The sequence below is a fragment of the Brienomyrus brachyistius genome, chromosome 19, assembly GCF_023856365.1.
Source record: "Brienomyrus brachyistius isolate T26 chromosome 19, BBRACH_0.4, whole genome shotgun sequence".
Taxonomy (NCBI): Eukaryota; Metazoa; Chordata; class Actinopteri; order Osteoglossiformes; family Mormyridae; genus Brienomyrus; species Brienomyrus brachyistius.
The window spans coordinates 470,080-497,495 of record NC_064551.1 but is presented as its reverse complement, the minus strand read 5'-3'; the positions used below and the strand labels follow the sequence as shown (position 1 = coordinate 497,495).

General features: G+C 51.9%; 1 protein-coding gene across 3 annotated transcripts; it reads left to right on the top strand.

The window, feature by feature from the left end:
• The first annotated feature begins 523 nt into the window (after positions 1 to 523).
• On the top strand, positions 524 to 26,554 carry ino80 (INO80 complex ATPase subunit). 3 transcript variants are annotated; one of them, XM_048985561.1, is made up of 38 exons: positions 524 to 541; positions 3,182 to 3,223; positions 3,612 to 3,679; positions 4,019 to 4,182; positions 4,276 to 4,415; positions 4,496 to 4,563; positions 4,673 to 4,852; positions 5,149 to 5,269; positions 5,362 to 5,561; positions 5,653 to 5,706; positions 5,851 to 6,054; positions 6,269 to 6,464; positions 7,382 to 7,449; positions 7,666 to 7,875; positions 8,091 to 8,171; positions 8,312 to 8,407; positions 9,659 to 9,718; positions 9,829 to 9,971; positions 10,580 to 10,664; positions 10,946 to 11,063; positions 11,281 to 11,366; positions 11,671 to 11,838; positions 14,783 to 14,916; positions 15,774 to 15,841; positions 15,931 to 16,024; positions 16,125 to 16,308; positions 16,644 to 16,784; positions 18,613 to 18,838; positions 18,919 to 19,046; positions 21,779 to 21,873; positions 22,210 to 22,282; positions 22,774 to 22,932; positions 23,082 to 23,184; positions 23,340 to 23,428; positions 23,549 to 23,710; positions 24,169 to 24,328; positions 24,956 to 25,171; positions 25,267 to 26,554. In XM_048985561.1, the coding sequence occupies exons 4-38, from the start codon at positions 4,040 to 4,042 to the stop codon at positions 25,392 to 25,394; spliced, it is 4,581 nt and encodes a 1,526-aa protein (XP_048841518.1). In that variant the 5' UTR covers positions 524 to 541; positions 3,182 to 3,223; positions 3,612 to 3,679; positions 4,019 to 4,039; the 3' UTR covers positions 25,395 to 26,554. The 3 variants fall into 3 exon arrangements, with proteins under 3 accessions (XP_048841518.1, XP_048841519.1, XP_048841516.1); XM_048985562.1 differs by lacking the exon at positions 524 to 541 and adding an exon at positions 777 to 952 and having other exon boundaries at positions 4,673 to 4,819; XM_048985559.1 differs by lacking the exon at positions 524 to 541 and adding an exon at positions 777 to 952.
• The last annotated feature ends 862 nt before the right edge of the window (positions 26,555 to 27,416 follow it).

The following is a 27,416-nucleotide window of genomic DNA, read 5'->3' as shown; positions in this document are numbered from 1 at the left end:
GTGTCTTGGGTTGGATACACAGTTTCATTAGATACATTTTAGTCTTATTTCAAACTTCCCGTATTTTGAGGGACGGGTGGCAACCCTAAAATCAGGTGGCATACCACTTTCTTGGTTGATAACGGACAGAACATTTCGAGCCACCAACGGCAGAAAACGCGTAATCATAACTTGTGGTAAAGTCCAAACTAAGAGCATTGCGCGAAATCTCGCCCAGCACGAACTGCGTCTTTGGCAATCACGTGACCTTGGCTAACTGCTTTCCTTTAGTACGAATGTGAAGCAGGTGTCAGCTTATGCATTACACCTTCGTGAGCACTCTGGAATATAACAAAATAGATGTTTTCCACACTTATTTTACCGGTCACACTAAAAAGACAAAAATATAAGAAATAATACAATGCAATACACAACTGTAAAAAAAATGTCACAGGAGATAACCAATGCCCAATAAGATATTGCTACTTCCGATTTTTAAAGTACATAAAACCTCGCGATACATAGAGCAGAAACTTCGTCACGAATCGACGTCATGCAAAAGGTTCGGCAATCATCGGGATTTTCAGACTATTCCAATAGAAAACTGATAGCGCGAATGGAATACCCCCAAAAAAGTATTTAATTATCAGATACGTATGCAAATGTAGCAATTTCTAGTTAATACTGGTGTGTGTTAGCGCATGTTGTTATATTGGAAGCAAACTTTGAAGAAAAACCCGGTATTTAATCGCAAAATGGTTTCTGTATTTGATTTGTATGCCTGTTCCCTACTTTCTCCTCGCTATGGCGCCGTGTCCCTGCTCTCTCAGTTACTGAAAGTGGCCGCCTCTCAGCTGCTGCCGGCTCAGCGCTCACAGACTCGTTCGTTGCCCAGAACCGCCATCTTGGAGACAGAGAGCAGAGAGCTGGCAGCAGCTGAGAGACCGAGAGAAAAGGGGACAAGGGGGCCGAGGTGAGCTAGTGCTTTTGAATAACATGGTAGGGGAGCCATGGGGAAGATGGCCGGGAGGGAGAGAAAGTATTAGAATGCGGGGATCGGGTGGTAGAGGCCGCTTTCTCTCTCCGTCTGCTAACGGGGAAAGGAGGAGAAATTTTGGACTGGATTGTGGGCCTCGCCGAAAAGCAAAAACACACCAGGGTCAATGTCTTAGTGTGGATAGTGAACTAATACTTTCATTTACCCTGAATGGTGGTGGCCTTAAAGTGACAGAACCATTTGAATAATCAAATGCTGAAGAAGTCAAAGTTTTAAAATACTGTGGTGTCCGACCTACTCAAAACAAAGGGCCCCAACTCGTTCCAAAGCCCCGTATTCAAATAAACGAAACAGTAGACGGCCAAGTGCGGTGTTAAATTCGCCGGATTTTATTACAGCACTAAGACCTTCGATCGTGGGATTTTGTGACGGCAAACAATCCAAATTTGTATCTGACAAAAGTACCATTATTGGAAAGTTAGCCGTTCTGTGTTGCGATCTTATCTCATTCCGATAACACCTGACCTCGTACACAAAACGCTCATTTTCTATTCGCGGTAATGATCCTTCTGCTTATGTTTCATGTAGGTAACCAGCTAGGTTATCGATACAGGGTAGCTGGTGCTTATACTGCACAAGTATGTGCGCCACCACGGGCGAATTACACACGTGTAAGACGGTAAAACCCAACCACAGCTCATCGATCCCCTTTATTATTTAACCCCCATTTCTACTGCACACGTCTTAATACTGTCACTCATAAGACATTTAAGATTCACGTTACCACTTACAGTGAGAATTTAGTATGTACGACTGCAATGCACTCAGTTGAGGCTAGTTAGCATTGAAGCTAAACCTTTGGAGCAAATACGGGGTTGGGATTCAGAGCTGGGTCACGATTGGATCGCCGCACGTTACGTATGAAAAGTTGCAGTCCAGCGAGAGTATCCCACCAGCTTAAAATCATATAGTAACGCGATTTATAAACTGTACGTTAAGTTTAGTATTTTCCATTTGATCGCATTAAATTAATGGCAGAGTGTTGGTATGTCTAATACGCAATGCAACACAGAAAGTGTGTTACTATGATATATGTAATTTGGTTGCGTTTTAAAAACACTTGAGAAAAAAAACTTTGTCAGCATTGGGTGTTTTTAAATTAAACACAAGGTCCGAAAAACTGAAATATGCATTATATATTCAGAATAATTTATTGAAATGTTTAGATTAATCAGTTACGAATTATAATCGGTCGTTAATTTTGTCATCTTAAAAAGACTGGCGTTGTGCCAGTCTGTGTGCTCACTTGGTGACCTTGAAAAAGGACAGTCTTTTTCGATTAACAGGCGGTTTTAGGAAAAGTTGGTGCCGCAGCTAAAGCACAGACAGATTCCCATTGGCAGGAAGGCCCATAATACATGTTCAACTCACACAGGACGATGTGCCTCCTGTTGCACAATAACCGCACTCTATTGGAAATCTTGTCTTTTTACAACCAGGATTTGCATAAGGCATCCAATGTGTATGTATATCTGTTTATTCACAAGATGAAAGCATAATATTGATTTCAAAATATGGCTTAATTGTACTATTACAGTATAAATTACAGTATAAGAAATCATCCATGAATTGTTTGGGCAATTGTATTGAGAAGTTCATTGGTATGTTCTACACCTAGTCAAGGCTTTGTCTCATTTTAATGGGTTGTTATGAATGTAACTTATTATATGTACAATAATTTACTTACAGCTGTCCAATAAATTCTAACAGATGAATTGTTTGTCACCTATATTTCTGACTGCCGCCCATTTCTCTGTATGTCGTTGACACTTGGTCAGCGTGTGGAGTAATGCGTAAGGAACATAAAATGTACTTTGTTCCTGTTTTTGGAAGACAAGAGCTCACAAAAATGCCAGTGTCAGTACGAGTATTCCCTTGAGAAAGTTATTGGTGTTGTGTAATAATTGGATGGTGCTATTTTCATTAATTTCCATACTCTGTGATGTGACTCCTTATGCATTAGATGTAGATCGGTTGTGGATCCTTGCTTTCATGTGATTTTAGTTTTAATCTAGAAGGAATTCCAATAAAATCTTTCAGAATTATTTTGCATTTGAAAATTAAAGCTCCATATTACTGCTTAGCTTAAGGTATAAAAGATAAATAAATTAATACTATTTATCTTTGTTTCTCATTCTCTCATAGGAATATATATACCTTATTGGAATTGTATTGGCAGGTATACAGGTATGTGAAATTATTATTATAATACCCCCACAGGTTCTATGTTAAATGGAATTAAACTGTCCTGCTGTGTACCTGTTCCTGTCTTCTTATAAATGATAATAGTTCTCTTGCCTTAATGCATGTTGTTGGGCCGTATAACCCGAGTCTGTCCCTGCAGTGTAACCCGAGTCTGTCCCTGCAGTGTAACCCGAGTCTGTCCCTGCAGTGCAACCCGAGTCTGTCCCTGCAGTGTAACCCGAGTCTGTCCCTGCAGTGCAACCCGAGTCTGTCCCTGCAGTGCAACCCGAGTCTGTCCCTGCAGTGCAACCCGAGTCTGTCCCTGCAGTGCAACCCGAGTCTGTCCCTGCAGCTGTCATCTGATGAGATAAAACTGTTTGTCTTTCTTTAGGCTGCAGCTGTTTCTCAGGATTTCACTTCTGAAATGAAAATGAAGACCATATTGTGATATTTTAAAAGGTTGCCACCTTTGACTTGTGATGCTTAAATTTATCATGTTTAAAATTATGTTTGAACACAGACCATAACTATATAATTATAATTTAATTATAATTGTATAGTTAGGGTCTGTATAATTAAAATGTATATATTTTCATTAAAATGTATATCAGCAGACCGCAGCTAAAGCAGCGATAACTCACTTCTTTGTACCGCTGTCCCCATTTAAAATGTAGCACTTTAAGATTATTCATGTTACAGATCAGCTAAAATGCAGGTGTTATACAGGCATGTAGGTGACTAGTGATTCTGTGCGTTTTGCTGCATGTCCGTGGCATGGCGCTCCCTTGGCATCTGTAGCTGTGTGAGGCCTGCTGCCAGATGGCCCTGGAGCAGGATGAAGGCGAGGAGTCTGTATGCTCCAGGCTGGCCAGACCCCTCCATCTGCAGTACCTGGAGAGGTCTTTGAAGCTGGATGCCTTCCTTCGGCAAACAGCCACCATCTTTAACAGAGATGTGTCCAGGTAAGGGACAACCACACTGGCAGGTATGTGCAGCAGCGAGAGACTCTCAGGGGAGTCGCTTGGAGTCCAACCCCCGTGTCTCTGCTTTCTCAGTGATGACAGTGACGAGGGGACAGAAGATGCTCTGTCAAGTCCTCAGACGCCCCTGCAGACGCTGCGGGGGGCAGATGCAGGGGAAGCTGCTTCGGGCAGACTGGTGGAGAACAGCGCCCTGAACGGAGCGCTCCTACAAGGTGCGTGACACGCCTCCGAAGCCAGATGTTCACATTCCACCCTGACTGAAGCTGAGCTGAAGCCCCTAATGCCCCTGCAGAAAGCCGAGCTGACAAGGCGAATCTCTACAATTTCTCCAAACTGAAGAAAAGTAGAAAATGGCTGAAGGTATGTACAGATCCATATAGGCTTTGAAAACATGCCTGTGAAACTGAGTTTGCTGTTTGTTTAGTTTTGGGTGACAAGGCCCCTTTTGACGGTTGACTGTCTTCTCCAGGGGATCCTTCTGAGCGACGACACCACGGACTCAGACTCGGACTCGGACGACTCAGACTTCTCCATGTCGCGGGAGGAACTGCAGGACATGCTGCGGCTGCACAAGTACACGAGAGAGCACCAGTGCCGCCTGCACATGGACCGCGAGGTGCGCCCCCTATCTGGCCCACGCGCACTGCAGGTCAGAGGTCGACAGATAATTATAATTATTTTAGGGAAATACTGTCATGACAGCATTTTGGAAAAAAAAATGTGCATCATACAAAGAAACCGGCAAACTTTTAAAATCATTAGCCTGCGGTTTGCCTGAGAAGCAGCAGCTTTTCCATTTAGCGTGGTAACAATTGCAGGTTTCATAAGAAAAACGCAAAGACCTGCTCTGCAGCTCAGCCAGCTGCGGTTTCCATGCTGTGAGTTAAACAGCGACTATAACCGGCTGTGAGCTGAAAAACAGGGACTCTGTTTATATGATTCCAGTTGCAACAGTACCAATACTACAGTGCCGGGCTCCTGGCTACCCATGATCCCTACTATGAACAGCAGCGCCATCTACTGGGTCAAAAGAAAAAGAAAATCAAAGAAGATAAGAAGCTGAAGGGTGTGTACTCTGACGCACTGCCAGTGGGCCAGCTGCTGACCCAGCAGAATCACCATCAGCAAGTAATTCCCACTCCTTGTTTCTACCTGCAGCCAAATTAAAGAAGGTGAAGAAGAGGAAGAAGAGGGGCGAAGACTTCTCTGAGGGCCGGCCTTATATCACCAAAATATTTGCCAAGTTTTCCCATGATGCTCCTCTGCCCGTGTCAAAGAAGAAACACCTCACAGTTGAGCAGCTGAATGCTCGTCGGCGCAAAGTTTGGCTCACCATTGCCAAAAAGGAAAACCCAAAGGCGAGCAGGACCGAGCCGAGTCACTGCAGCCACTCTCTGCTTTTCTGGAGCTCACTGCTGGTTTATGTAACATTGTTCTTTCTCATTGCAGGCATTTAAGCAAAAAGCTTCAGCTCGGAATTTTGTTTTAACCAATGCTAAGAAGGTAAACATTATTGATTTATAACTACCAATCCTGTTAGATGCAGATAGATGGAACAGAAGCCATTGTGAAGTAGTTTTGGTAGAGAATTTGCTGGAATCGACCGTTTTTCAGTTGTAACCAAGCGTGTGTGCTTGCCTGGCTCAGCTGGCCCAGCAGTGCATGCGGGAGGTCCGCCGGGCCGCCATCCAGGCCCAGAAGAACTGCAAGGAGACGCTGCCCCGAGCACGGCGTCTCACCAAGGAGATGCTGCTCTACTGGAAGAAGTATGACAAGGTGGAGAAGGAGCACCGCAAGCGGGCTGAGAAGGAGGCGCTGGAGCAGCGCCGGTTGGACGAGGAGATGCGCGAGGTGGGCCTTGGCTCCCGTCTTCCCCAGCATTGCACCCCCTACTGGTCTGGGATTAGATGCCAGGCTTGTTTTGAACTGCCGGTGGAAGAGGGTGGTTGGAGATGTTTTACAGACATGTTGTGCAGTGAATGCAGGTGATCTTGACGTATCGGGGCCTGCGGTTCCCCCTGCTGGTAGGAGGCCTGATACGCTTTCGTCGTCTTTGCTGCTTCAGGCCAAGAGACAGCAAAGGAAGCTGAACTTCCTCATCACCCAGACGGAGCTGTACGCTCATTTCATGGGGGGCAAGCACAGGGCGGGGGCCGATGCAGCCACGGAGGAGATCCTCAAGAAGCTGGAGGACAACTCCGCGCACCGGCAGATTGATATCGGCGGAGGGGTGATAGTCAACGTCAGCCAGGAGGAGTACGGTGGGTTCAGGCCTCTCCGCCCTGGGCGCGGCAGAGCAGTGAGGGCGCGGCAGAGCCGTGAGGGCGCGGCAGAGCAGTGAGGGCGCGGCAGAGCCGTGAGGGCGCGGCAGAGCCGTGAGGGCGCGGCAGAGCAGTGAGGGCGCGGCAGAGCAGTGAGGGCGCGGCAGAGCCGTGAGGGCGCGGCAGAGCCGTGAGGGCGCGGCAGAGCCGTGAGGGCGCGGCAGAGCCGTGAGGGCGCGGCAGAGCCGTGAGGGCGCGGCCGCAGTAGCATGAAAAATCATCGTGTCGAGCAAAAGTGGCCGTGGAACGGGATGCGACATTTGTTTCAAGACAGTGTTAGTGCAGTGAAGTCAGTAGGGAATAACGTTAATAAGGAACAAGTCACATACAGTTTGCCTTTAACGTGCATGTTTGAAAACTCCTTATTAATTCTTTTTCTTCTGCCTTGCCAGTTAGTATTGGTGAGATGAGTAGCACACAGTGGAATAAATGCACATTGTAATATTAGCCTTCTAGCCTGATAAGCTGAGTATGACACATACTACGTAGCCTTGTAATAAAATGCGGTGTAAAATGCTTTTTACCTTGAGCCCAGACTGAATGCTCTGTACCATCATACAGCTTTGCTCCTGTTTACAAATTTACATTCTGGCAATCGACAGTTAAAAAGTTATAGATCGGTTGAACTAGGCGAATTTGCGGGTAAAATTTAAATTAAGATGAACTTGCCATGAAATCGCTCTGCTGCCTGAAGTAAGGAATCAGATTTTTGTGTCACACGCTTATAGTGGAAGTGAATGAGATACAGATATTTTTTCGCTCTAGTGTGACGACTCCTTAAGAATGTTAGTGTCAGTGGCAGAGTTCATCCTTTATTTATTGTTGAATAAATTGCTGAATATACTTTTTTTCCACAGACAGCAACTACTACAAGTCGCAGGCCCTGAGGAATGCAGAGGAGGCTTATCAGATACAGCAGGCTCGGGTACGTACATGAGCACACAGCCCTCACTCAGCCCTCCAGTAATCAGTCCCCTTGTATCTGTTTGGACTGCACCTTCAGATCTGCATTCTCCATAGACCCGTAGCCCGTTCCCTGCGTGAGTGGTGAGCAGCGGTGACTGTGTTGTTCTGGTACAGAGTGCGGCTGTGCAGTTGCTCTGCAGCCCTAACCAGCCTCACGTGCTCCCGCCTCCCCTAGACGCGGCTGTTCGACGAGGAGGCCAAGGTCAGCCGCTTCGCCTCCCTGCGCGTGGGCCCCGCCTGCGACTCCGGCTTCGGGGAGAGCTACAGCCTGTCGAACCCGTCGATCCGAGCCGGCGAAGACATCCCGCAGCCCTCCATCTTCAACGGGAAGCTGAAGGGCTACCAGCTCAAAGGCATGAACTGGCTGGCCAACCTCTATGAGCAGGTGAGCCTCGCGTTTGCACGCAGCTGGAAAGGCCAGATAATGTGGGGCTGTGAGGAAATGCGGGGGGCAGCTGTGGGGTTTGAAAATGACAAGAAGCCTTTGAAGAGCTTCGGATCACTGTGAGTATGAACTGTAGCGTCTAAATGTATGAGAGAGGTGGGTGACAGGCTGCTGTAGCCATGCACATTGACGCTTTACTCTCTGGCTTCTGTTAGGGTATCAATGGCATCCTGGCAGATGAGATGGGCCTGGGGAAGACGGTGCAGAGCATCGCCCTGCTGGCTCACTTGGCGGAGGTATGTGACTGGGAGCCCATGGAGGCTGCTGGCTGCCTGGTGATGTGTCCGCGTGAGCCTCACACGTAGGGGATCTTACCTCAGAGTTTCTCTTGTCTGTTTGTTCCGGGTCCATTGAGAGTTTGTTTTGTTTTTCACAGAGAGATAACATCTGGGGTCCCTTCTTGATCATATCCCCAGCCTCCACACTCAACAACTGGCACCAGGAATTCACCAGATTTGTTCCCAAATTCAAGGTAACCGTGTCAGCGCGAGTGTTCCAGCATAAGTGGGGGAATGAATACATTTGGTTTTTTCAACTATTTCTCCTGATTCATGGATTGAAAAAGTTTGGAGAACAGGGTCTGAGTCTCAACTCTGTGGAGTTTGCTTGTTCTTCCTGTCTTGTCGTGGAGTTTCCTCTGAGTACTCTGGCTTCCTCCACAGTTGAAGTATGTGCTTTTCCAATGAGTTTCCAAATTGCCTTTATGTGTATGTAAGTGAGTGAATGGTGAACGACAAATGGTGAGTGAGGGAGGGTGAGTAAATGTTGTTCAGTAAGTGTTAGTGGCTGTTGGTCTTTGAGTGTTAGTATGTAAGTGAATGGTGAGTGAGTGGGTGGGTGAGTGAATGGTGAGTGAGTGAATGGTGAGAGTGAGTGAGTGAGTGAATGGTGAGAGTGAGTGAATGGTGTGAGTGAATGGTGAGAGTGAGTGAATGGTGTGAGTGAATGGTGAGAGTGAGTGAATGGTGAGTGAATGGTGAGAGTGAGTGAATGGTGAGTGAATGGTGTGAGTGTGTGAGTGAATGGTGAGTGTGTGAGTGAGTGAATGGTGAGTGAGAGTGAGTGAATGGCGAGTGAGAGTGGGTGAATGGCGAGTGAGAGTGGGTGAATGGCGAGTGAGAGTGAGTGAATGGCGAGTGAGAGTGGGTGAATGGCGAGTGAGTGAATGGCGAGTGTGTATGCCCTGTGATGAGTGGGGTGGCACTTTCAGGATATTTACTGTTCTACCATCTCTTTGCAGATTATAATACATGCAGTGAGATTTGTTTCTTATTTAAATTGCTGATTTACTTGCTGATTTACTCATATTAATGTTTCAAATGATACCAAGAGCTTATTTACCTAGAGCATGGCATTGTACACAGGCTGTCCTTCAGGGGGCAGCACCGCGCTGCATGGACAGGAAGTTATCCAGTCTTACAAATAAGACCAGATTAATACCATTAACACAGAAGTTTGATGGGATCTAACTGTTGGGTCATATGCAGATTAGATTTTCAATAAAGACTCTATTTCTTTTGACCAAAATATTCAGAATCAAGTTTATTCTTGTTAGAAAATGGCACGAAAGAAAAGCTTGCTAATGTAACTGCGGTAAAATGGAATATATGTAAAAACTGAGAGACATAAGAAGAGCCTTGCAGTGGGAATGGGCTTGGCCAGCTTGCACACAGTGAAGTCGGGCTGCATCCATGCTTCATAGCTGTTTGCTTTCTCCCCTCAGGTGCTGCCATACTGGGGTAACCCTCATGACCGAAAAGTGATCCGAAAGTTCTGGAGCCAGGTACAGTGAAGACCTGTACACCACCATGTGCTTTTTGGGGGTGGGGTGTAAGGCTGCCCCTCCCCCCGCTTCCCCTCCCCTGCGCTGACCCCCTGTGCTTCTGCCCACAGAAAACCCTCTATACGCAGGACGCCCCCTTCCACGTGGTCATCACCAGCTACCAGCTAGTGGTGCAGGACGTCAAGTATTTCCAGCGAGTCAAGTGGCAGTACATGGTGCTGGATGAAGCTCAGGCCCTGAAGAGCAGCACTAGGTACGAGGAGCCCCTCCTGACGGCCCCCCCTTAACCTTTGGGAGAGGAGCCCTCCTGACGGCCCCCCCTTAACCTTTGGGAGAGGAGCCCCTCCTGACGGCCCCCCCTTAACCTTTGGGAGAGGAGCCCCTCCTGACGGCCCCCCCTTAACCTTTGGGAGAGGAGCCCTCCTGACGGCCCCCCCTTAACCTTTGGGAGAGGAGCCCCTCCTGACGTCCCCCCCCTTAACCTTTGGGAGAGGAGCCCTCCTGACGGCCCCCCCTTAACCTTTGGGAGAGGAGCCCCTCCTGACGGCCCCCCCTTAACCTTTGGGAGAGGATATAAGGAAAACAATGAATGACAGCTTCCTGTGTACGTGATGATTTCTGTTGGTGCTATTCTCTGTCCACAAGATGTGGAAAATCAGAGAAGAACCTGGCATTTCTGGCATTGCCCATTGCTAGTGGCAGGCAGAATGGTGCCGCTCAGTAAGCTGTCAGTCATTCGCTTCATTCGCTTCATTTAAAAACATCCCACTTTTTAAATGGGTGAAAATTCCATGTCAGCCGTAAGTCATACGAAATAAGTCATGGCCCTTGCCGGTCTGTCCTCGTTGCCTCTTTTCACAGCGTGCGCTGGAAGATTCTGCTGCAGTTCCAGTGCAGGAACCGGCTGCTGCTGACCGGGACGCCCATCCAGAACACCATGGCAGAGGTGTGTCCTTCATTCTCACTTTGCTAGAATGGATAGCAGAGCCTGGCCACTGTGGGAACTCAGCATGTGGCATCACACCTTCCCAGATGGTGCTGAAGCCTGCAGTCCCAGCAATTCATGAAACGGGAGGCCAGTCGATCATAGAATATTCTACAGAATAAGAGGGAATATCATCAAATATAGGGGTGATTCAGGCCCTTCAGCACTCTGGTGGAGACGTGAGCCAGTGATGCCCCCTGCTGGTGTATAACAGCGCTGCTTCGTCTTACTTTGGTTCTTAGCTCTGGGCTCTTCTTCATTTCATCATGCCCACGCTCTTCGACTCGCACGAGGAGTTCAACGAGTGGTTTTCCAAGGACATCGAGAGCCACGCTGAGAACAAGTCCGCCATAGACGAGAGTGAGTGTTTGGCGTGCGACACCCTGCGTGCTCCTGCGATCAAACGGCCAGAGCGAAGCCGCCCGATGGAGGGATGCAAGCCGTTTCCCAGAATTCATGCTCTGCCTTCTACTGTGCAGCGTTAAACATTTGACAGAATATGACAGCCATTGAAATGAAGTCATTAATATTTCGAGAAGTAGTTCTTTATCTTTTATCTTGCGGTTTTGTGCCTCAGATCAGCTGTCTCGGTTACACATGATCCTGAAGCCTTTCATGCTGCGAAGGATAAAGAAGGATGTGGAGAACGAGCTGTCTGATAAGGTATTTCCGCTCCTCTCAGCTTTCTCGTGTTACAGGTTTAACAGTGTCAGCATAGTAAGTTTATATTTTATGTTGTTTTCAACTTTTTTAGTGGGACATATACATGAGTAGATATTTTGAGATGATAATCTAATTTACTTCCAGTTTAGTCGGTCACTCTGTTCTTCCAGCTGTTGCTAATTGTCAGTCTATAGTGAGTCTATTATCTCTAACTGCAGCAGTGATGGCTGATGGGCCGGGAAGCCCTGTGGTCAGCCTCCTCAGGCCGCTTATCCGTCTTATATCCGCTTATGCCTCCCTGTAGATCGAGATCCTGTCCTACTGCCAGCTGACTGGCCGCCAGCGGCTGCTCTACCAGGCGCTGAAGAACAAGATTTCCATTGAGGACCTGCTGCAGTCGTCCACGGGCACAGCCCAGCAAGCCCAGAGCACCACCAGCAGCCTCATGAACCTCGTCATGCAATTCCGCAAGGTAGGGGTGCTGTTAGGGTATGGTCGTCAGGGTAGGGGGCGCTGTTAGGGTATGGTCGTCAGGGTAGGGGGCGCTGTTAGGATATGGTCGTCAGGGTAGGGGGCGCTGTTAGGGTAAGGTCGTCGGGGTAGGGGGCGCTGTTAGGGTAAGGTCGTCGGGGTAGGGGGCGCTGTTAGGGTAAGGTCGTCGGGGTAGGGGGCGCTGTTAGGGTAAGGTCGTCGGGGTAGGGGGCGCTGTTAGGGTAAGGTCGTCGGGGTAGGGGGCGCTGTTAGGGTAAGGTCGTCGGGGTAGGGGGCGCTGTTAGGGTAAGGTCGTAGGGTAGGGGACGCTGTTAGGGTAAGGTCGTAGGGTAGGGGGCGCTGTTAGGGTAAGGTCGTCGGGGTAGGGGGCGCTGTTAGGGTAAGGTCGTCGGGGTAGGGGGCGCTGTTAGGGTAAGGTCGTCGGGGTAGGGGGCGCTGTTAGGGTAAGGTCGTAGGGTAGGGGACGCTGTTAGGGTAAGGTCGTAGGGTAGGGGGCGCTGTTAGGGTAAGGTCGTCGGGGTAGGGGGCGCTGTTAGGGTAAGGTCGTCGGGGTAGGGGGCGCTGTTAGGGTAAGGTCGTCGGGGTAGGGGGTGCTGTTAGGGTATGGTCGTCGGGGTAGGGGGCGCTGTTAGGGTATGGTCGTCGGGGTAGGGGGCGCTGTTAGGGTAAGGTCGTCGGGGTAGGGGGTGCTGTTAGGGTAAGGTCGTCGGGGTAGGGGGCGCTGTTAGGGTAAGGTCGTAGGGTAGGGGGCGCTGTTAGGGTAAGGTCGTCGGGGTAGGGGGCGCTGTTAGGGTAAGGTCGTCGGGGTAGGGGGCGCTGTTAGGGTAAGGTCGTCGGGGTAGGGGGCGCTGTTAGGGTAAGGTCGTCGGGGTAGGGGGCGCTGTTAGGGTATGGTCGTCGGGGTAGGGGGCGCTGTTAGGGTTAGGTCGTCGGGGTAGGGGGCGCTGTTAGGGTAAGGTCGTCGGGGTAGGGGGCGCTGTTAGGGTAAGGTCGTAGGGTAGGGGGCGCTGTTAGGGTAAGGTCGTCGGGGTAGGGGGCGCTGTTAGGGTAAGGTCGTAGGGTAGGGGGTGCTGTTAGGGTAAGGTCGTCAGGGTAGGGGGCGCTGTTAGGGTAAGGTCGTCGGGGTAGGGGGCGCTGTTAGGGTAAGGTCGTAGGGTAGGGGGCGCTGTTAGGGTAAGGTCGTCGGGGTAGGGGGCGCTGTTAGGGTAAGGTCGTCGGGGTAGGGGGCGCTGTTAGGGTAAGGTCGTCGGGGTAGGGGGCGCTGTTAGGGTAAGGTCGTCGGGGTAGGGGGCGCTGTTAGGGTAAGGTCGTCGGGGTAGGGGGCGCTGTTAGGGTAAGGTCGTCGGGGTAGGGGGCGCTGTTAGGGTAAGGTCGTCGGGGTAGGGGGCGCTGTTAGGGTAAGGTCGTAGGGTAGGGGGCGCTGTTAGGGTAAGGTCGTCGGGGTAGGGGGCGCTGTTAGGGTAAGGTCGTCGGGGTAGGGGGCGCTGTTAGGGTAAGGTCGTCGGGGTAGGGGGCGCTGTTAGGGTAAGGTCGTCGGGGTAGGGGGCGCTGTTAGGGTAAGGTCGTCGGGGTAGGGGGCGCTGTTAGGGTAAGGTCGTCGGGGTAGGGGGCGCTGTTAGGGTAAGGTCGTAGGGTAGGGGGCGCTGTTAGGGTAAGGTCGTCGGGGTAGGGGGCGCTGTTAGGGTAAGGTCGTCGGGGTAGGGGGCGCTGTTAGGGTAAGGTCGTCGGGGTAGGGGGCGCTGTTAGGGTAAGGTCGTCGGGGTAGGGGGCGCTGTTAGGGTAAGGTCGTCGGGGTAGGGGGCGCTGTTAGGGTAAGGTCGTCGGGGTAGCGGGCGCTGTTAGGGTATGGTCGTCGGGGTAGGGGACGCTGTTAGGGTAAGGTCGTCGGGGTAGGGGACGCTGTTAGGGTAAGGTCGTCGGGGTAGGGGGCGCTGTTAGGGTAAGGTCGTAGGGTAGGGGACGCTGTTAGGGTAAGGTCGTAGGGTAGGGGACGCTGTTAGGGTAAGGTCGTCGGGGTAGGGGACGCTGTTAGGGTAAGGTCGTCGGGGTAGGGGGCGCTGTTAGGGTAAGGTCGTCGGGGTAGGGGACGCTGTTAGGGTAAGGTCGTCGGGGTAGGGGGCGCTGTTAGGGTAAGGTCGTAGGGTAGGGGACGCTGTTAGGGTAAGGTCGTAGGGTAGGGGGCGCTGTTAGGGTAAGGTCGTCGGGGTAGGGGGCGCTGTTAGGGTAAGGTCGTCGGGGTAGGGGGCGCTGTTAGGGTAAGGTCGTCGGGGTAGGGGGCGCTGTTAGGGTAAGGTCGTCGGGGTAGGGGACGCTGTTAGGGTAAGGTCGTCGGGGTAGGGGGCGCTGTTAGGGTAAGGTCGTAGGGTAGGGGACGCTGTTAGGGTAAGGTCGTCGGGGTAGGGGGCGCTGTTAGGGTAAGGTCGTCGGGGTAGGGGACGCTGTTAGGGTAAGGTCGTCGGGGTAGGGGGCGCTGTTAGGGTAAGGTCGTCGGGGTAGGGGGCGCTGTTAGGGTAAGGTCGTCGGGGTAGGGGGCGCTGTTAGGGTAAGGTCGTCGGGGTAGGGGGCGCTGTTAGGGTAAGGTCGTCGGGGTAGGGGGCGCTGTTAGGGTAAGGTCGTCGGGGTAGGGGGCGCTGTTAGGGTAAGGTCGTCGGGGTAGGGGGCGCTGTTAGGGTAAGGTCGTCGGGGTAGGGGGCGCTGTTAGGGTAAGGTCGTCGGGGTAGGGGGCGCTGTTAGGGTAAGGTCGTCGGGGTAGGGGGCGCTGTTAGGGTAAGGTCGTCGGGGTAGGGGGCGCTGTTAGGGTAAGGTCGTCGGGGTAGGGGGCGCTGTTAGTGTAGAGTTGTTAATTCTCTGTGGAGCTGAATGTAAAGGTTTCTGTGGTACCAGTGTGGCTGGACCTGCATGCTAACCATGTTGCCTGTTGGCAGGTGTGTAACCACCCGGACCTGTTTGAACGCCAGGAGACGCGCTCACCCTTCCACATGTCCCTGCCGCCCTACGTCATGTCCAAGTTCTTCTACTGGCACGGTTTGATCGCCAACATAGGCCACTGGCCTGCCAGGTGAGGAACTTCAGCCTCCTCTCGTCCCCCTCGGCCTCCTCCCGTCCCCCTCCGCCTCCTCCCGTCCCCCCTCCGCCTCCTCCCGTCCCCCTCCGCCTCCTCCCGTCCCCCCTCCGCCTCCTCCCGTCCCCCTCCGCCTCCTCCCGTCCCCCCTCCGCCTCCTCCCGTCCCCCCTCCGCTTCCTCCCGTCCCCCTCCGCCTCCTCCCGTCCCCCCTCCGCCTCCTCCCGTCCCCCCTCCGCTTCCTCCCGTCCCCCTCTGCCTCCTCCCGTCCCCCCTCCGCCTCCTCCCGTCCCCCCTCCGCCTCCTCCCGTCCCCCCTCCGCTTCCTCCCGTCCCCCTCTGCCTCCTCCCGTCCCCCCTCCGCCTCCTCCCGTCCCCCCTCCGCCTCCTCCCGTCCCCCTCCGCCTCCTCCCGTCCCCCCTCCGCCTCCTCCCGTCCCCCCCTCCGCTTCCTCCCGTCCCCCTCCGCCTCCTCCCGTCCCCCCTCGGCCTCCTCCCGTCCCCCCTCCGCCTCCTCCCGTCCCCCTCCGCTTCCTCCCGTCCCCCCTCCGCCTCCTCCCGTCCCCCCCGGCCTCCTCCCATCCCCCTCCGCCTCCTCCCGTCCCCCCTCCGCCTCCTCCCGTCCCCCCACTCAGCTTCTTTTCACTAAGCCCCCCAGAACTTCCCTCACACTCATTATTCTCTAGATCATTCTGCAGGAGTATGTGTCTATGTTGCTGAGTTTTGATTGTCAGTCATTTTTCTGAGTTACTTGCTCGCTTTAGAAGAAGTCCTATAAACACAGACAGCCAAGAGCATTTCCATGCTAGCGGTGTGTATACATTGTAGCTGCTCTTGCTCACTGTCTCCCTCTGCAGGCTGCTCCAGGTACTGCTCTCGCCCTTCTCTGCCCAGCACATCCAGCAGTCTCTGTTCCACAGGAAAGGTGAGCCTCACGCGCAGCCAGCCCTCCTCGACGGGCCGGTTGGACCGTGGCTTGGTGCCTTTCTAATGGCTGTCCCATCTTGCTCTCAGGTGATCACGAGGGCAGCAGCTTCTCCTTCCTCCGCTTCATAGACATGTCCCCGGCAGAGCTCTCCAGCTTGATGCTCCAGGGCACGTTAGCCAGGTCGGCTCGTGTGATGTCGCCTTTTCTCGCTGTGCGTATGTATCTCTTCCTGGGAGTGTGACACCCCCTGACGCCCCCTGATATCCCCTTGCTCCTCCAGGTGGTTAGCCCTCTACCTGTCTCTGAAGTCCTCCTACCGGCTCCACCAGCAGCGATTCTGGGCCTCGACAGAGGAGGGGCAGAGCCCGGAGAAGACGTCGCGGTGCTTCTCCCACAAGGACTTCATCCTCTGGCTGGACTCCCCCACCTCCTTCCCGAGTGTCTGGAACAGCCCTGTCCTACAGGTGAGTCTGCTGGGGCATTCCGGTCTTGCGGGTGATTCCTGCGACATCAAATGGGACGTCTTTGTGCTCCCCATCGGCCTATTCGGTTCCTCAGCAGCAGTCCCCCAGGCTTTATGGCACTATGTTAGATCCAGAGGGGATGCTCTGTGTCTGCTGGCTCCTGCTGTGTACTTTGTCACAATTTACAATAACATCTTTGACATAAAAATAGGCATTATAATGTTTTTGTGTCAAGCTGCACCATTACAGTGTGTCATGGCCCTGTGACTCGGTGGGTGGTGCTCTTTGACACATCATACCTACAGCGTTCCCACCTTGGCCCTTCTGTCTTGCAGAACCTGGTGTTTATGGGCTCGCAACCCTGGCTGGGTGCTCACGTCGATGTCCTGGTGCATGGACGACGGACTGGTGCCTCGCTCCTCAGATCCTGCCAGCCAGTGCTCTGGCCCAAGTTCCTCTTCGCTGCTGCTCCTAGGGTGAGAGAAAGCCACCGCTCAGGGTGTCAGTGCCGACCGTAAGCTGCCTCTCGGGGTGTCTGTGTTGACCGTAAGCTGCCTCTCGGGGTCTCGGTGTTGACCGTAAGCTGCCTCTGGGGGTCTCGGTGTTGACCGTAAGCTGCCTCTCGGGGTGTCGGTGTTGACCGTAAGCTGCCTCTCGGGGTCTCGGTGTTGACCGTAAGCTGCCTCTCGGGTGTCTGTGTTGACCGTAAGCTGCCTCTGGGGGTCTCGGTGTTGACCGTAAGCTGCCTCTCGGGGTGTCGGTGTTGACCGTAAGGCACTGCTCACGGCGTTGGTGCTGACTGTAAGGCACTGCTCACTGCGTTGGTGCTGACTGTAAGGCACTGCTCACGGCGTTGGTGCTGACTGTAAGGCACTGCTCACGGCGTTGGTGCTGACTGTAAGGCACTGCTCACGGCGTTGGTGCTGACTGTAAGGCACTGCTCATGGCGTTGGTGCTGACTGTAAGGCACTGCTCATGGCGTTGGTGCTGACTGTAAGGCACTGCTCACTGCGTTGGTGCTGACTGTAAGGCACTGCTCACTGCGTTGGTGCTGACTGTAAGGCACTGCTCATGGCGTTGGTGCTGACTGTAAGGCACTGCTCACTGCGTTGGTGCTGACTGTAAGGCACTGCTCATGGCGTTGGTGCTGACTGTAAGGCACTGCTCACGGCGTTGGTGCTGACTGTAAGGCACTGCTCACGGCGTTGGTGCTGACTGTAAGGCACTGCTCATGGCGTTGGTGCTGACTGTAAGGCACTGCTCACGGCGTTGGTGCTGACTGTAAGGCACTGCTCACGGCGTTGGTGCTGACTGTAAGGCACTGCTCACTGCGTTGGTGCTGACTGTAAGGCACTGCTCACTGCGTTGGTGCTGACTGTAAGGCACTGCTCACGGCGTTGGTGCTGACTGTAAGGCACTGCTCACTGCGTTGGTGCTGACTGTAAGGCACTGCTCATGGCGTTGGTGCTGACTGTAAGGCACTGCTCACGGCGTTGGTGCTGACTGTAAGGCACTGCTCACGGCGTTGGTGCTGACTGTAAGGCACTGCTCATGGCGTTGGTGCTGACTGTAAGGCACTGCTCACGGCGTTGGTGCTGACTGTAAGGCACTGTTATCAATTATCAAGCCCAGGAAACTTCTGCATTGTGTGTATAGAACATTTCAAAGCCAAAGGAAAACTGGATGAAACGCATAGAGCAGGGGTGGGGAACCTGGTCCACGAAGAGCCGGTGTGGGAGTGAGATTTTAGGGAGGCCTCTCAATCGGCCAGTAACAGCCACCGAGACTGGAATTGAGAAGTCCTGTTTTATTATTGGCTGATTGAGACACATGCAGGTAGTTTGTATCAAATTTTGATTGCGATTCTATAAAGGTGCTCCGAGGTGCAGGCAAAAAATGCAAAAAAAAATGTTAGAACTATCCCCAGTCTCCCCTGTGTTAAAACTGCAGCTTCTTCGTATGAAATACTGTGGTGTTTCTGCTCTTTGTTTCTGCTCTTCCTGCTGAGCTGAACAGTCCCTCCATGTTCTGTCAAAATAATGTTTGTTCATTACTCATTGAACTTTTCAGCTGCATTTCTTTTCCCAGAAAATAAACACATTTTCACTTATAATCAGTGTTCAATGGAAGGACTGGTGTCAGAAGGACCCTGCTGTGTTTGTACTAAAGGAAGTCAGTGTTTGAAGAGAAGGAAGCAGGCATGACCCTTTGGTCTGGCCACACGTGCCGCGGGCAGCTTGTCCGCTGCCTTGTGCAGAGCTGGTGGTGCCTTTCTCACCTCCACCTGCCCTTCCACCCCCCCAGGTGACCGCGACCCCCCTGGAGCGCTACTGCGTGGACCGTGGTGCGGAGTACGAGTGGCGTGCGCTGAGGGGTGGGGGCAGCCTGGCCGCCAGGCACTGCTTCCTGTACGGCGCCCCGGAGCTCGCTGCTGCCTGGGCCGGCCGCCTGCTTGCCTTCTTCCCCGAGAGCTCCGGGGGGGTCATGGCGCTGCAGCCCCCGCATGGCTGGTCCTACATCAGGATTCCCGGTAAGATGTTAAAAATTAAAAATTAAAGTTGCTCGATTTGAATCGATAACGATGGCAGTAACGTACCCGTCCCGTTACAGACAAGGAGGCGCTGATTACCGACAGCGGGAAGCTGCACACGCTGGACCTGCTGCTGACGCGGCTGAAGTCACACGGGCACCGCGTGCTGATCTACTCGCAGATGACGCGCATGATCGACCTGCTGGAGGTGAGCGACACGCTCATCTCATATATTCCCGTCATTGTGGGGACGCTCCATTCATTTCTGTGGGCATGACCCTAACCCTAATTATGATAACTTTAACCCCCTACCCAGCTCTAACCTTAACCATAAGTAACCAGACAAAATATAAGACTTTTGGCAGTTTTAGTTTTTTGACTGCAGTCACAAGCTGAAAAGTAACAGGTTTTATGGCATTGTGCGGACGTACAAACACACACACATGACAAACAGGCACAAGCCGGTCACACACAGGCTGGCGCTGACTCCGTTTGAGTCCAGAAGCCACTGTCTTCCTGTGATTCGCAAATCATCCCTCCAAGATGAATAACGATATAAATTCGATGTGACCTCCTGGAAGAATGACGTACTGCGACCTCAGAATTAGAGGGACGAGGCCCTGAACAAGCGAGAAGTACAGCCAATGGGCGATACGAGCAGCGTGTTTGTCTGAGGTGATCAGCAGGAAAGAGAGCCTGCCTGCTGGTCTGCCTGTCTGTCGGTCTGCCTGCTGGTCTGCCTGCCTGCTGGTCTGCCTGCCTGCTGGTCTGCCTGTCTGTCGGCCTGTCTGTCGGTCTGCCTGCTGGTCTGCCTGTCTGTCGGTCTGCCTGCTGGTCTGCCTGTCTGTCGGCCTGCCTGCTGGTCTGCCTGTCTGTCGGCCTGCCTGCTGGTCTGCCTGTCTGTCGGCCTGCCTGCTGGTCTGCCTGTCTGTCGGTCTGCCTGCTGGTCTGCCTGCCTGCTGGTCTGCCTGTCTGTCGGCCTGTCTGTCGGTCTGCCTGCTGGTCGGCCTGTCTGTCGGTCTGCCTGCTGGTCTGCCTGTCTGTCGGTCTGCCTGCTGGTCTGCCTGCCTGCTGGTCTGCCTGTCTGTCGGCCTGCCTGCTGGTCTGCCTGTCTGTCGGTCTGCCTGCTGGTCTGCCTGCCTGCTGGTCTGCCTGTCTGTCGGTCTGCCTGCTGGTCTGCCTGCTGGTCTGCCTGCCTGCTGGTCTGCCTGCCTGCTGGTCTGCCTGTCTGTCGACCTGTCTGTCGGTCTGCCTGCTGGTCTGCCTGTCTGTCGGTCTGCCTGCTGGTCTGCCTGCCTGCTGGTCTGCCTGCCTGCTGGTCTGCCTGTCTGTCGGCCTGCCTGCTGGTCTGCCTGTCTGTCTGTCGGCCTGCCTGCTGGTCTGCCTGTCTGTCGGCCTACCTGTTGGTCTGCCTGTCTGTCGGTCTGCCTGCCTGCCTGCTGGTCTGCCTGTCTGTCGGTCTGCCTGCTGGTCTGCCTGTCTGTCGGTCTACCTGCTGGTCTGCCTGTCTGTCGGTCTAATGTGATTTCTTAAAGATGATGTACCAACCTGTGAGGAGGAGCTCCTGAGAGACGGGATGGCAGAGTAGGGCCACACTGCTGAGCAGTGTTATATTTGGGCTGGGGGGGGGGGGGGGGCTGTCCTGGCTGTCCCCTGGGGACATCAGACATGGACATGGCTGTGAAGGCTTTGCTGCGCCGTTCCAGGTCACGTCAAAGTCGCCTGTCTCAGATTTATCCCAGTGCTCTTGGCAGACATTAAAGCCATTGTTACGATTCTTTTGTATTCGTTTTGTTTTGTAAATTAGAATATATGTAATACAGTCTCTGATTTTCCTGTAATCGCAGCCTGGGAATGATGACCAGACGTGTTTGTCTGCGCCGGATCGCAGATGCATGCTGAACATGCGTCTTTCTGTGCCGGTTCATATGGCGCAGCGTGTCTGACAGGCGCTGAGCCTGAACGCTGCCGTGTTTTCCAAGGGAGCGGCATAAAAATGCTTCACTCTTATCGGATTCATCAGTATGTTATATTGTTATTGTACGATGTTTCTGTCCCATATGGTTACGATTACAATACATTCCAAAAGGAAAAGCATTTGCTAAAGCCCTTTGATTCGACAGCCCCTCCCTGTTGACTAAGGGCCAGCCTTCCATGGTATGAGAGGGGGCCCCCATCACTAACGTTGGCAAGCACGTCCTGGGGGCCCCAGGTTGGCAGCAGGACTTTGGCATGGTTATTAATGATGTGTTTTTAGGAATAGCTTCAAGATCAGCAGTCATGATGATGGAAAGTCTGCAGTGTATTTTATAAGTGATATGTGTGAATGAAGCGAGGTTCACCAAGCTGTGTCCCCTGGCTGAAAGTGGCTTTCTGGGTGATGCGTTTCTTGGTTTCACGCCAAAGAGACTAACGGTTTCAGGCTCCCAGACTGCTGTGTGTGTGTGAGCCGCTCTGGCTTTGATGTCACATGTATTTATGCTGCAGATGCAGTAAGCAGGATCAGCCAGTGCCTGGTGCAGTCCAGAGGTAGGGGCCTCACTGAAGGCTGCTGAAGGGTCTGGCCGTACTATGGTTACTCTTACAGACCCAGGGTGTGGAGCCCACAACCTTCTGGATGTGGGCACTGATCCCTATCCCGCTGAGCCACTCCCCGCCCTAATTTTTGATTTTCATAGCTAATTACTGCTTTCCTGGAATCCAGATACAAAGAAAACGCAATAAGGTAGCATACAACTAAACTAAGGAAGCCTCCTCTCTGTATGCCGGCTGGTGGACTGCACTACTCTATGGGCCTGGTCATGGGGGGGGGGGGGGGGGGGGACATTGGGGGTCTCGCTCCATCTGCCAGCGGCTGACCGATGGCCCAGCTTATAGACCGCCAGGCCCCGGGCTGCTCAGCCCACTCCTGCAGGCTCAGTCTGTCTCTTTCTGTCCCAGGAGTACATGGTGCACCGGAAACACACCCACATGCGCCTGGACGGCTCCTCCAAGATCTCTGAGCGTCGCGACATGGTGGCCGACTTTCAGAGCCGGTGAGTAGCGGCCCAGTGGGCTCTGGCTGCAGAGGGTGCTGCAGCTTAAGGCCCATTTCTCGCCCCAGTTTAGCACAGCTGCCGTTTATTTTCAGTGCTCTTGCAGTGAATCCCCTGCCATGGAGTGTATTGCACACTTCAGATCTCTGTTTCAAGTTAGCTCTGTTTTGTGGCTAAACGTTCTGTGTGTCATTTTGAATACGAGTTACGAGTTGAAGAGTCTGATTGCAGGCAGTGTTCTTTGGAAGCAGGTGAGATGTCTCCCAGGATCCTGTACGAGTTTCTCCTCCAGTTCCTCTTCTCACCTGCGACTCTCTCTCTCTGTCTCGCACACAGGACAGATATCTTTGTCTTCCTGCTGAGCACACGTGCTGGAGGCCTCGGCATCAACCTCACTGCAGCTGACACTGTAAGTCCGCAGGGCCTTAGGATGAGACTGGCCTAAGAGATGCCTGTCTGCTGGCAGAATACAGGAGTGCTTGTGAGAGCGGGAGTGACCAGCGGGGTCTTTAAGCCGAGGCGATGAGAGATTCTGTCTAGCCATCTGGACGACAAAAACAAGAATAGCTAATCATCTTATTCATATAAATATTTTCTTACTGTGTTTCTTTGTAGCTCAAGCAAAAGATGACAAATTTACGATAAGCAGTGCTGTAAGGCAGATTCAGTCGACCCACTGGCCGACGCAAGCAGCTGCCTAGGGCACCATCTTGTGAGAGACTTAGCAAGGCAGTTACACTTTGCCTCTGACAGGGGGCATCAGCGGTGAAGCTGGCCTAGGGTGCCGCATGGGTTTGGACCGGTACCAGTGTAAGGGAACGGATTTCAGTACAGCACAGCAGTCCTGAATGTGCCTCTGCTCATGGCTATGGGTGATGGTGCCTGACTGCCCCGCTGCAGGTGATCTTCTATGACAGTGACTGGAACCCCACTGTGGACCAGCAGGCCATGGACCGCGCCCACCGGCTCGGGCAGACCAAGCAGGTGACTGTGTACCGCCTCATCTGCCAGGGCACCATCGAGGAGCGCATCCTGCAGCGGGCCAAGGAGAAGAGCGAGGTGAGTGAATGTTCTGGATCTCGGAGGTTCTCCTGGTGTCATTTGGAAGGAACCGTCTATGGAATCAGAAGAGCAGAAGGATTAGGCGACAACCTCAGAGCTCAGTACCTGAATGAGGGCATTGGGCTGTACCTCTCTTTTGGCCACAGATCCAGAGAATGGTTATATCCGGGGGGAACTTTAAGCCTGACACCCTGAAGCCCAAGGAGGTAGTGAGCCTGCTGCTGGATGACGAGGAGCTGGAGAAGAAGCGTGAGTTTCTTCACGGCACACCTACCTGTACTTGCAGCGTTGAGCTCCAACTGTTCTGGAAAGTCCATTTTAGAGACGACCTTCCTGGTTCCCATTCTTCAAGGTTCTGTGTGGTTTCATGCCAGCATTATTAAGGTGTTTTGGTTTCCTTCCAGTGCGGCTGAGGCAGGAGGAGAAGAGGCAGCAGGAGGAGAGCACCAAGGTGAAGGACCGCAAGAGGAAGCGGGAAAAGTATGCGGAGAAGGTAACCTGCACTGAGGTCATCGCAAGTTTGTAACCTCCGCTGAGGAGTATTGAGCAGCTAATGCAGAACCTGTCAAGACGTCGTGAGGCTGAAGAGCTGTTCCTGTTTTGTGCACTGCAGAGGAAAAGGGAGGATGAGATGGAGGTGAAGAAGAGGAAGGAGGGTGTGAACATTGTCATCCCCTTCGCACCATCAGCAGACAATTCCAACCTCTCGGCAGACGGAGATGACTCCTTCATCAGCGTGGACATGGACTCGGCCATGCCAAGCCCATTCAGCGAGGTGAAGAGGGCAAAACAACAGGGAGGAATCATTGGGGGGACAGAAGGAGAGAGTGATAGTGGGAGAGTGAACGAGTGGCAGTGGGAGAACGAGGGAGTGACTGAGAAAGTGAGAGATTGACAGTAAGAGAGTAAGTGGACATAGGAGGGATGTTGGAGAGTAACAGTCAGGATTACATTGTTTTGTTAAGCTGTGAAGTTGAATATGCTCAGAGGAGTAAATCTAATATAAACACAATTCCACAAGTTAAAAAAGAAATAACTATGTCACAGCTAAATAATAATAATGTATAATGTATTTATATGAGACAGCACTGCCCCCCAGGGAGAAAGTCACTGAGTTTTGCCAGTGAAGATGCAGATCTCTGTACAGTGATTTTGGCCCAGCTGCCCTGCTCACCGCTCCTTTCTCTGGTCCTCACATGGCTACCCTTCCTTCCTCGCCCTTTACCCCCCCAGATCTCCCTGAGCAGTGAGCTGCAGCCCGGCTCCATCCCTCCCGACGAAAGCAGCAGCGACATGCTCGTCATTGTGGATGACCCGGTGTCGTCCGCCCCGCAGTCTCGAGCCACCAACTCACCAGTGTCTGTTGCTGGCTCCGTGTCGGACAACATGAATGGTGAGCTGTGTTTATGTGGCTCTGATAGGAAGTAAAACCATCCAAAAGTAAATGTTAACCACAACTTAATAAATAAAAACTGTATGAATATATGCAAGTTATATACGAGTTGGTATCATTAATCCATTTGGGCTGCAATCCTCTATGTAGCTTACCTATTGTGTATTTTCTGTACTGTCCAAGCATTGGCTTTTGACCTGCATAGGAAGATGTCTATCCTTCTGTCTTCTTATCCTTCTGTCTGTGTTTTTGTTTGCCCCTCTGTCCATTTATCTGTCTGTCTGTGTCTGCCTGCCCATCTGCCTGTCTGTCTGTCTGTGTCTGCCTGCCCATCTGCCTGTCTGTCTGTCTGTGTCTGCCTGCCCATCTGCCTGTCTGTGTGTCTACCTGTGTCTGGATGCTTGTCTTTTTATGTCTGTTATCCTGTCCCTGGTTGTCAGTGTCTGTCTGTCTGTTTCTGCCTGTCTCTCAGTCTCTCTTCGTCTCCCTGCCTATCTGTTTCTATGCCTGTCTGCCTGCCTGCCTGTCTTTAACTGCCTGTCTACCTCTCTTTCTTTCTGCCTGCCTGCCTGTCTGTCTGTCTATCTTCTAGCACTAACCCTATTCTAAATTTATCTTCTTTCGCAGGTGTTTCTGCTCAGGACACCTCCAGTCCAGGCCGTGGGAGGGGGGGCCGGAGTCGCGGCCGACCCAAGGGCTCTGGCGGAGGAGGGAAGTCGGGGGGGAAAGGGCGTGGCCGCAAGTCCACGGCAGGCAGCGCGGCAGCGATGGCAGGGGCCATGGCGGGGGCGGCGGCGGCATCGGCAGCCGCTTACGCAGCTTATGGCTACAGCGTAGCAAAAGGTACGGGAAGGTGACCCTGAGCCTATAGTCTGTGTGACAGAGTGCATGTGATAGAGATTGTGTGCCAACGCCCTGTCACTGCCATCTGCCCTCAGGGATGCAGGCGTCCGGATCTCTGCCGCCCTCGCTGGCCCGCCCCTCAGCCGCCACCTTCATACCCAGCGGGACGTCCGCCGCTCTGAGCGCGACCCAAAACAAGAGCACGGCTATCGGCAAACGCTGATCTGTCACAGCGTTTTCGGCCCTATTGTCCCTTATCTTCCTCTATGGACTCAGGGCAGGGGGGGTGGGGGGGGGTTGCAGGCAGATTAAACTCCCACTCACCAACTCGCACTGAGAGATCTTATGTAAAAACACAAATCATTTGCTGTCAGTCCGTAAATGCCTTCGTATCGTGGGGGGCCACTTACCCTTTCAGATGCAGAGACGACTTTCAGCTACTGTCCCTTGTAAGTAAGTTAAGGCGATTGTAATCGGTGATTTTTTAAAGATTTTAGGTTATTGTAATATGAGCTAAAACACAACAGTCTAGATGGTTTTAAATGCCAGTTTTGCAGTTTACGTAGCTTTGAGTGAAATTCAGCACATGCCCGTCCGTTCCTTTGTGTCGCGTTTCCCGGGATTCACCCAGTGTGAGCCCAATGCCCCTGTGACACCACTTGCTTTTGTCTGCAGATTGGCAGTAAGTCAGAGATATGTTTGTCTGATAGCACTTCCTGTTACTAAATATCCATAAGAATCGGGGGTGTGCTTTATTATTATTGTTGTTTATTATTATTATTATTATTATTATTATTAAGCTTTGTAATTAAAATCAAATGTAGAAATGTACTTTTTTTTCCACTGTATTTGCACTTTAATACGGTGAGGTCGACTTGTGCCAAACCCTGCCCTGTTCTCATCCCAGAAGTTATGCTGCAGGGACCAGCAACATGAATGAAAGGAGGACCTGCAACACTGAGGGGGACACTGAGGGGGACGCTGAGGGGGACATTGAGGGGGACGCTGAGGGGGACACTGACAGGGATGCCAGCAGTACACAGTAACACCTGAGCAGTGCTCATTTGGCATAGTACAGAAACCCATGTAGTACAACAGTTTAAGGGCTAAATATTTTTTTTTATTCCCTGTTTGGGGGGCTCAGCCTCCTTTTAGGGGAAGAACAAAAAATGCATTCTGATCACTGTTGTTATATAGCGATCATTTAAAAATATTGACTTTTTTTTCTTGCTGAGCCACTTAAACTGTTTACAGATCGGACCCTGATTAGTAAATTGCATTACTGTTGATCTGTTTCGTATTTTATGTTTTATATTTTTGCTGTAAAAATGTTTTCTGTAAAAAGTTAAGATCTCAACTAATACAATTAAACGTATCAATTTGCAGAGTATTTACTCCACATCGCACAAAGAACTGAGTAATCATGTCACAAGTTAAGCACTGATTTCCTTTGTCCGACGCTTCAGGAGACATGCTTATTAAATTACACTGTGTGTAAGAGATAATGGACAGGGAAACTGCAGTTAGGATGGATCAATATTAAGCTACTTCAGAGGTTCATCCACATTCAAATTGTGTATTAATCAGACTGAAGGTTAATGTGAAATATCTGCTTCGGGAATGAAAGAGGGGGGGTGTCTGAATAATGAGGGCGGGGGGTGGGCAGGTGCACATGGTCAGGTTAGCGTTTTACTTTAAGTTCTCTGAAATATGCTTTGAAGTTAAAGTAACTCTCCATATATGATCCTTCTGCTATGCCAGCCCACTCACCTCTGAGGGCACTGCCTTCCGAGCTGATCAGACCAGCGATCCTTCCCATGAAACAAACTGCGCCTTTTATTAGGTATGAAACTGCCATCAAAAACTATGGGTATTACTGTTTGTATTATGATATACGTATTCATTTGTAGTATTCATATAGATTCTGAATTGTGAAATCTTTGCAGGATTTCCCCAACTTTCATAATGGAAAATATGTATAAAATACAAGAAAAAGCTTTATGGATTTTTTTTTCCTGTTTTATTCTGTCTACTGCTAAATGAATAAATGGTCATTTAGTCAATTGTCTGTGGTGAGGAGAAACTACATTAATTGGGTTGCCATACTTGCATATATACATAGATCAAGTGCAAATTACACCACGTTATGTTTAATGTCAGTTGGCTGCCATGTGGCGTCATGGCCGGTACTGACCTGCTTGGAGAACCAATTTGTAGACATCCTAATTAAATAAGCACTTGGCAC

Excerpts from the sequence above, each read along its gene's own strand:
- ino80 (XM_048985561.1), top strand. The coding sequence starts at position 4,040 with ATGGCCCTGGAGCAGGATGAAGGCGAGGAGTCTGTATGCTCCAGGCTG. Across the intron at positions 4,853-5,148 it reads CTGGCCCACGCGCACTGCAG|TTGCAACAGTACCAATACTA; the intron begins GTCAGAGGTCGA and ends ATATGATTCCAG. Across the intron at positions 16,309-16,643 it reads GGAACAGCCCTGTCCTACAG|AACCTGGTGTTTATGGGCTC; the intron begins GTGAGTCTGCTG and ends TCTGTCTTGCAG.